Source organism: Macrotis lagotis, chromosome 8 (assembly GCF_037893015.1).
Source record: "Macrotis lagotis isolate mMagLag1 chromosome 8, bilby.v1.9.chrom.fasta, whole genome shotgun sequence".
NCBI classification, from domain to species: domain Eukaryota; kingdom Metazoa; phylum Chordata; class Mammalia; order Peramelemorphia; family Peramelidae; genus Macrotis; species Macrotis lagotis.
Window position 1 is genome coordinate 183488562 of NC_133665.1, and position 9748 is coordinate 183498309.

Here is a 9748-nt window from a genome sequence, read left to right on the forward strand (position 1 = left end):
TAGCTGTGTGGCCTTGGGCAAGCCACTTAACCCCATTTGCCTCGCAAAAACGTTTAAAAAAAAAAGAAAATAATATTAAAAAGTAGGAAAATGACCAAAAGAAAATAAACATAAATATGGTAAGTCTGAAGAAGACACAGAAAAACGTCAATATTATTGTTATTTCACTTTAAGAGACTTTTAAAAACCTACACTGACATGGATGGTTTCATATACAATGTCTCCTTTAGTTTTTACATGTTTTGTCAATGGATTTAGTAAGGAACATTTAAAAGTACATATACCTTAAATTAAAAAGCTTTTGAACAAACAAAACCACCAAGATCAAAAGAAATGCAGTAAAGTGGGCAACTTTTTATAACTAGTGTTTCTGACAAAGGATTCATTTCTAAAATATACAGAGAACCGAGTCAAATTTATAAAAAAAAAAAAATAAGCCATTCCCCAATTGACAAATGGCCAAAGGTTATGCAAAAGCAATTTTCAAACAAGGAAATCAAAGGTATTTAAAGTCATTTGAAAAACTGCTCTAAGTCATTATTGCTTAGAGAAATGCAAATTAAAGCTTCTCTGAGGTACCACCTCACACCTCAGATTGACCAATATGACCAGAAAGGATAAGGATGAATACTGGAGGAGATTTGGTAATCTGGGACACTAATACATTGTTGGGAGCTATGAACTGATCCAGCCTTTCTGGAGAGTAATTTAGAATTATGCCCAAAGGATCATAAAACTATGCATACCCTTTGATGCAGCAATATTACTCCTGGGTCTGTCTCCTGAAGAAATCATGAAAAAAGGGAAAAATCCTACATGTTCAAAAATATTCAAAGCAACTCTGTGGTAGCAAAAAATTGGAAATTGAGGGGACACCCATCAATTAAGGAATGACTAAACAAAATGTGGTCTATGTGTGTGATAGAGCACTATTGTTCTATAAGAAATCATGAGGGACAGGACTTCAGAAAAGCCTGGAAAGACTTGCATGAAATGATGCTGAGTGAGATGAGCAGAACCAGAACATGATACACATTAACAACAACATGGGGTGACGATCAGCCCTGCTGGACTTGCTCACCCCATCAGTGCAATAATCAGGGACAATTTTAGGGGATCTGTGATGGAGAATGCCATCTGTTTCCAGAGACAGAACTGTGCAGTATAAACAAAGACCAAAGATTATTATCTTCAATTTTTAAAAAGTTGTCTTTTGTATTATATAATTTTACTAACTCTAATGTTTTCTTTCTTCCTTAGGGATCTGTTTCTTCTCTCAACACATTCAATTTATATTGGTAGTACCATGCAAGCAAATGTAAAGACTATATCACAGTGCTTTCTCTTGGGGGAAGGGGGGAAAATTATAAAATTCAAAACCTTGCAAAAAAAAGATTGGTACAGGGTGGCTAGGTGGTGCAGTGGATAAAGCACCAGCCCTGGAGTCAGGAGTACCTGGGTGCAAATCCGGTCTCAGACACTTAATAATGACCTAGCTGTGTGGCCCTGGGCAAGCCACTTAACCCCATGTGCCTGGCAAAAACCTAAAAAAAAAAAAAAAAAAAAAATTGGTAGAAACTACCATTGTATGTAACTGGAAAACAAATAACATTTATATCATTTTAAAAAATAAATAAATAAATAAATGTGCGCTTAGCTTTGTCAATTATATTTTGATCCTGATCCCTTAAAAAAAATTAACAAATAAGTTTCCCCCAAATCCCGTTAATTGTTCATCTGAGGGAGACAATATCCAGAGGTACTTGTAAAATTCAGAATAATCCAACAAAGACATCTATTCCCCAAAGCAAAGCTGCTTCTTCATGTGCTGCACCACCTCACAGTGGATTGCTGACCCACCAAGTTGATGGCCACCGTCTAAGTAGCATGGGCACCTTAAGTGAGCACCTAGGACTAAACCTCCCTAAACTCCCTTGGAACTGCAAGGGTGGAGCCTGACTGTTAGCCTTTTTTTAAAGGACAATAAATTCTCTCCTATCTATTTTGTGAATAAATCACTATAAAAATGTTTTAAGCTTAGTTCAACTTTCCCCTGACAATAAGCTTTCAGTTACACCAAATAACCATTTGTTACTTATAAAATGCAAAATGATTTTAATAACAGCCTGGCCAAAACATAATTATGAAGAGTGGAAATATAATATATTCCAAAGCCAAAGAGAAATGATTCAAAGATTAGCTATGCAACCCCTCCCTCCTCCATCCACAAAGATCACTAGGGTAAGGATGACAACAAAAATCTGTAGTTTATTGGGGGGGGTACCTTGAGAAGAGATAATAGATTTTCTCTTTACTACTTCCCATTCATTGTAAAAACAGAGGTTGTTATTTCTGCAGGTAATGATGGTGAGTGGGAGATATTCTTCCTCACTAACATATAGAGCAAACATCCCTAGAGACCAAAGACTGATCAAGACTTATTGGAATAAGAAGGGCTTGAACACTTCCCTTGGTGAGTTCTTCTCTGCCCTGGGGAATAAGACTAATTCTAAGAACATTCTAATCAAGGAGAGGAACTATCCCTCCATCTTAGTCGACCCATTGCTACTCATTTACCACTCGAGAACTAAGCAAAAAAACACATGCCAATTCTTCAAATATCTGTCTCCTGGAGTCTTTTTCTGAGTAAGATACACTTAAGAGTGATTCCTGGCTGGTTCCTTTCCGTGATCTTCACGGCCAGTGCATGGATCATGTACACAGTGTTCATGGCTTGCCCTGGTGGACAAAGGTACCAGAGGGGTGGAGGATCAGCCAACGATGGGCACACAAGCTCATCCCTTCACCTGAGCTGGGCAACCTAGACTCAATGTGACTTGTGGCCTTATGCCCAACCTTAAACAAAAGATCCCAACTATCCTTTAGATGTTTAGAGGAAGGCAAGCTAGGTAGTACCGGCCCTAGAGTCGGGGGACCTGAGTTCAAATCCAGCCTCAGACAGTTAATAATTACCTAGCTATGTGACCTTGGGCAAGTTATATAACCCCATTGCCTTGCATAAAAAAAAAATTCTGACCTTTAAGCTAACAGGACCTGCCCTCACCCCCCCCAACAAGGAACCACCTGGCCCAGAGTAAGGTGGAGTTCACATCCATAAGGTCCAAGGCCTGGGGATAGTGGAGATCAGAAGAGAATGGAAGCCAAGTGCTCTGTACACCTAAAGAGGGATAAAACTGGGAGCTCTGGAATTTAAAAGGTGTTTCCATCACCAACAATCCAAAGGAAGCTCAATTCCATGCAGGGCCCCAGACCCACAGTTTCTCAAAGGAAGCCCCAGCTTCAGGCCCAGACTCAAGAACTTGACTTGGGGGTTTCATGACCCTTCTCCTCTAATCTCCAACTTCCCCACCACCTCCTTCAGGGCACCACCCAGGTCTACAACCTCAGGGCCTCATTCTCCACTCACCCAGCTTGCCCTTTCTATCTCTATATCTACCCCACAGTAAATGAACTTTCACTTCACCTTCCCAACTTCTACTTTCCCTCCTCAAACTCCCTGGATATATTTTTTAACGTATGACACATAGACTTACGTATCTGTGTTGTCTTCCCCCAACCAATGAAGCAGCCTTGAGCACAGGACTAGGGTCCCTTCCTTCTTTGCTGTGCCAGGATTTAGCCTGACAGGGCCTGACATACAATAAATACTAAATAAAAAGGTCTGTTGCTAAATTACAAAGACCAGAATGTTCCCTCTTTTTCCAATGAACAGCCATCTCCCTCCTGCTGCCCCATTTTGAAACACAAATCCAAGCTTGTCCATCTGATGCCCTGCCTTCTGCAAATCTGACCAGTGCCCCTGGATGCTTTCACCCAAGCCCTTGATGAACAATGTTCAAAGATGCCAGGCCAACTCCAGCTTCCTTGGGGCTCCCAGGGACCATGCCAAGAGATGGCCATGTCTCCAGCCTCTGTCATCAGTCTTCCTGGAGGGGACACGGGTCCGCAGATGCTCCTGCAAGGCAGATGGCGATGCGTGGCCCTGAACAGCCTGGCCCCCAGCCTGCTTCCCTCTCAACAATGTCCAGATGATGAGACTTTCAGGCAGTCTGCCAAGATAGCCAATGGGCTAGAACCCATGGAGTGCCCAGTCAACATGATGTCCTGGTGACCTGCCCAGAGCAGAATGCAAAGGGAAGGCTCCCCTCGAACTCAGCACAGGCCGGTCTGGCTGATCCTTAGTCCAGTCCTGGGTGGCCTTCAGGTCTCTCATCTATTAAAAAGATGCTATTCTGAGGTCCCTCCCTCTCTACTTGATGCGCCAGGGGACCTACCCCTGCCCTTCCTCTCAGTGTTCAGTGGTTTGTCTGTATCCCTCTACAAAGGTGGTCCCCAGGAAGCCCAGCCTCCCCTATGCCTCAATCAAAAGAAATTCCTCCTACTGAAGAACCTGCCCCAGATTTGGCTAAAATGCTACTAGCCCTTATAAGATGCTTTTATGGTTCACAAAGGATTTTACAAACATGGCTCAGGATTGTTGCCCTGGGAAGTCAGTGCTATTATCAGCACTGAGGAAACTGAGGCAGACTCTGGACAGTGACTTGATCAGGGTCACAAGGCTAGTCAGCATCTTCAGTTGGATTTGAACCCAGGTCTTGCTGATCCCAGGGCTGGTGTCAAGGACATTTTATGTCGATCTCATTATGGAGAACCCTCCACCTCTGTTGACCAGTTTTTCTTTTTTGGTTTCCGTGCCTTTCTTTCCTCTGAACCATTTACAATTTCCCTTTCTAAGACATTCAAGAAAGCACCGAAGTCCCTACAATATACCAGGCACTGCCCAGGTGCAGGGAGACAAATCTGAAAACAGAAAAAGAAACCAGTCCAGAGGGTGACAGGCGCCTGTCAGCCCGGCCCCTGCCCCCTTCCCGGGCTCTCAAGAATGTCAAGGTGACACAGTCCCTCCCTGAGGGTTATGACTTCAAACCTCCCAGCTGCCCACTAGTTACCTCTAGGGTCAGAGGAACGGGTGCCACTTCTCCCCCTCAAAGGAGGCTCAATCAACAACAGGTGAGGCCAAGGAAGACAGGTCAGGGGAGACTGGGAGGACAGTCACAGATGGGTGTCCAGGTCTCCTCTGGGGGGAGTCTCAGAGCAGTCCATGACTGAGAGGGGACAGGTGACAGAAACCAAATATTTAGCAGGAGGCAGGCCTGATCAGAGCCCATGGGAAAGGTTGTGTCCACTACCAGGTACCTTCAGGTATGGCCCCGACAAACAGGCACATCTGGAAAAGCGTGAATTCGCTGGTCAGAGGGCAGGGAGGTCAACTAAGAAGTCAGGGAGACTGAGCCATGTCTGGAGGGATAGGAATCTCCCTTGTTTTGCACAATAAGAAGCAGGGACAGCAGGAAGAAATCCCTCATTTTAGCTAAGGAAACTGAAGCCTAGAGGGGTAAGGGACCTGGCAAAAGTCACACAGCTAGTAAGTGTCTGAGACAGAATCTGAACCCAGTTCTTCCTAGTTCCAAGGCCATGATGATGCTGCAATTTCAGAAAGGCAAATTAATTTGAGCTGCTTCAAAGGGTAGCCCATTTGGAGACCAAAAGGTCTCCATCAGCAAAGACCTACCCGAGGCTGGATGACCCACACCCCAAGAATGCTATAAGCCAAGTGACTCATTCCATAATTTTAAGGAACTATTCAGACGTTCTTTCTTAAGCCAAAGATTTCCACAAGATACATAGGGGCCAAAATCTCCCATCTTAAATACATTTTTTTAGGTGGGTTTTTTTTTTTTGCAAGGCAATGGGGTTAAGTGGCTTGCCCAAGGCCACACAGCTAGGTAATTATTAAGAGTGACCAGATTTGAACCCAGGTACTCCTGACTCCAGGGCCGGTGCTTTATCCACTGCGCCACCTAGCCACCCCTTTAAATACATTTCTGAAAAGAACTCAGCAACCCTTTCCTCTGGAGGCTTTGGAGGACGTCACAAGCAGCAGTAGAAGGTCACTTCTATTTTTTTCTCCTTTTTGTCATCAACCAAATGCTTTCCCTCTTGCTTCTTCACCTGAAGGCTAAGGGACAAAGATTTTCAGCCTGGGGTAGATCTTATGAGTAGATAAATCTTTCTAACTTAATAAATACACTGGATTCTGAGCAAGGGCTGACCTTCCAGAGTTGTGGGAAAGTCATAGTAAGGTGAATTTACCACCTTGATTTACCAGACTTGGTTACAAGATCACTTTGTTAAAAATTCCCCACTGTCGTAAGGAGACTCTAAGTCATGCTCCTAACCCTCTTCCCAGCTTTTTTCCTCTGGTAAAAGATTCAAGACCTCTCTACCACTATGTTTTACATATCATACAGGCTGCTCCCTTTAATTTCTGGTTGAAAAGTCTATCTGGGCATCATATTTTTCTCCTCTGATTTCATTATCATCATTTAAAAAAATGACCAAAAGAACGTAAATCTAAAAATGGGATCAATGACTAAAGAGACTAAAGAGAAAACCCAGGGCTATCAAGATTCTCGTCAGGATACCAAATAAAGCTTTAAAAGTAAATGTCAAAGTTGTTTTCATTAATTGCAAATCAAATATTCACCTTCTTCTAAAGGGGAAAAATTATTCTGGTTTGGAAGACTTTAGACATTCAGAATGTCAAATTAGTGTATGTTTGTTTATCTGTTCGACAAATGCAAAGCATGATGTAAAATAATGTTGCTGGGGAAAATGTTTGAAAATATTTCACTCTCAAAGGACTTTGACAAATCTACAATTCTAGAAACACACTACTTACAAACCACTTTGATTCTAACCTCTAAGGAGAGATCTCCCAAAGATTCCTAAGAAGCAACTATTTTGTGGGCTCAACTCGAGTTATAATAGGCATCTGCATTAACAGAAACAATTTTCAGAAAGCCAGAGAGATGATGGTTAAGAAGAACACATCTGGAGAATAATAAGAACACATCTGGAGAATCATGTTCCAGGCAAGGACCCTGACAAGTTGGAAAACAGTCAGAGTAGGAAAGCCAGGACGTCAAGGGGGTCTGAAAGGGTCCTATGCAAGGAGCCAGGGATGTTTGGCCTCCAGTAGAGGGAGCAGTGGAGAGAGGCAGGCCGGCTGGCCAGATGTCTTCGAGGGTATCGTGCCCAAGGGGCTCTGCCTTGGTTTGCTGGCACCCAGAAACCAGCAGCAGAAGCTAAAGTCACAAGTCCCTGCAAAGTCAATTTTGACTCACTCTTATGGCAGGAGCCATTCTAGGCTGGCTTCCTGGTTCTGGCAGGACCCAGAGAACCAACTACCAGGAATGCCACAGAAGTCGTTTCTTGGCAGAGACAGGTAGAAAGAGAGCAGTGCAAGAAAGGCCTCTTCCCACAGTGACCCTGCCACTTGGTTCTGCTACTCAAGTCCCTTGTGGGATCCTTGAATGGCAGCTCCCTTTCTGGACCTCAGTTTTCTTATGTGAAAAGGGAGGATATTTCTAAGTTTCTCTTCTAGTTGTAAATCTTGAAGAGTTCTCAGAAAACACTCCAATTTAAACCTTTTACTCCTTTAGAGCCACTATCTGTTCCTCTACCCTTCCATGCAAATTGTACTTGGCATGTTTTATTTGATCCAGAAGAAACTCCAGAAGATGGTTGAAGGAGGGAGAAAGCATTACAGCTCAGCCAAGTCCTGCATAGCTTCTTAAACTTAAACTCAAGAATTCTAATTGCTGAGATGTGAAAAGCCGGAGGGGGGACACACCGAGTGCTGAACCTGGCAATATCTCCTCTACGTCTATGAAACCAACTGAATCAGCCACCAAGAACAGCTCGGGGAAAGAGATGTCTTAGGGAAAGAAATATTTTTAGGTTAAAAACAAATCAACATGCTACTAAATTTTAATTTCATGGCTTCATTATTCAATAATTGAGTAATTTTTTAAAATGTTGCTGGTCTGATGGGATGTCTACAAGCCTCAATCCTTGTTCCAAATTCTTAGGAATGCCCAATCAGAGGTAGCCAGAGCCTTCCTGCTCCTGACAAAAGGAATATTTTTGGAGACCATGAAGGTATCTCTATTGAAACTCCATCACTGATAACACTTGAGTACATTTATGTTTTGGCATGTAAGACACCAAAGTATATCTTACATAGATTCCCATTCCCCTCCCCCCAAAAAAAATTGCACATGGATTATTTTTATATTTGTAGCAAGGTTTGTCTTACGATGAAGAAAAAGGGTAGCCAAGACTCCCCATTCATAAAAACTACTGAGATATTACCTGAAGGATGGAATAAGTAGGTGCTTATATCCTACACATACTAAACCAGGTTTAAGTGTTTTACAAGCATTATTTCAGCTGAGATTTAAAACAACGTTGGAAAGTAGGCATTAATGATCCCCATTTTGTAGCTGAGGAAGCTGAGGCAGCCAGAGGTGAAGGGACCTGCCCAGGGTCACACAGCTAGTCCATGTCTGCAGTCCCATTTGAACTTGGGTCCTCCTGAGCTCTAAACCACCGCACCACTGTCTGTATTTGAACCTAATAAAGTAAAATCATTTATATTTATGAGGTTTAAAAGGTTACCATGTTGACACAAGGCAATCTTTAATAGCGATGCTAGTAACATGAATGTAGTTTAATAAAGGGGGAAATTAATTCCTTAAAACACTCAAAAAATTCCCAGAGCAGCGGCTAACGGGGTTATTCCCTGCCAACTTGCAGACGAGCCTGGACCAAAGCAGAATGGAAGTGGACAATATTTAACAAAACAAACAAAAACGCTCCAAACGGAGAGGAGTCATGTTCAAGCCCTTCAGCGGGGCACGGGCACCGGTGCCCACTCCTTGCTGGAGTCCGTCCGCACCCTGCCCGTCCGGGGGGCGTCGCGTGTCCTCGGCGCCGTGCAGACGCGCCCCAGCCCCCCAAGACCGGGAGGAAGCGGGGCCTCAGGGGCCGTCTGTGAGCAGCAGGCGCGGGCCCGGCGCGAGGAGGGGAGGGGGCGCCTCGCCGAGGGCACGCCCGATGCCCCCCGCCCGGGGCCCTGTCTGGGGGCGCGTTCCGGGCCTCCGGCTCCGCCAGGGCCACGCACTGCCGAGCCTCGGCCACGGGCATTTTCTGGCAAGATTCAGTTTTGGGGAACGGGGGAGGCAGGGCCGCTCGGGAGCCGCGTGCCAACGCTGGTGCCCCCAATGCCAGGGGAAGCAGGGGGCCCGCGGGGGCCGGCCCGGCCCGGCTCCGGGGGAACCCCTTCTCACCGCAGACAAGGGCGCCCAGGAGCGCGGCCGGGCGAGTCGGGGGGCCGCCGCGGGCCGGCTGGGGAGGGGGCGCCGCGGGCCTCCCCAGTGCCTCCTCCGGGGCCCCGGGGCCTCCCCTCCCCTCCCCCTCCGGGCCCTGCACACAGCCGGCGCCTAATACCTGCAGGAGGCCGCGGCCACGCCCCCGGCCGGGCCACGCCAGCTCGCGCCCCGCCCCCTTCCGGCCGAGGCGCCCCGGCTTTTCCGAGGGGCCTGGGGGGCGGGGGGGCGGGGGAGCCCCTGGGGGCGCGCGCGCCCCCGCGGCCCGGCGCGCCCCCGCCGCGGCGCACGCGCACTCACCGATCACCTCCTGCAGCTCGTAGTCGTCCCTGTTGATGGACCAGGGCAGCGCGCCCGCATCCTCGGCCATGGCGGCCGCGCCGCGGCCTCCGGGCCCGCTCTCGCCCCCGCCCCCGGGCGCGCCGGGGATCCCAAGCCGAGCGGGGCCGCAGCCGGAGCCCGAGCCGCAGCCGCAGCGGGAGTGACAGCAGCAG

The 9748-nt window shown here is 46.5% G+C and overlaps 1 protein-coding gene across 2 annotated transcripts in view; it reads right to left on the reverse strand.

Annotated features, from left to right (window-relative positions):
• Nucleotides 1-9687, reverse strand: part of OXSR1 (oxidative stress responsive kinase 1) — a 94492-nt gene extending 84805 nt beyond the window's left edge. The window contains exon 1 of one of the 2 annotated variants that reach the window (XM_074199126.1): nt 9555-9687. In XM_074199126.1, coding sequence (XP_074055227.1) covers nt 9555-9624 — 70 coding nt within the window. In that variant the 5' untranslated portion in view covers nt 9625-9687. The remainder of the gene's footprint in view (nt 1-9554) is intronic. The other variant, XM_074199125.1, reaches the window with a different exon arrangement.
• Nucleotides 9688-9748: the final 61 nt, after the last annotated feature.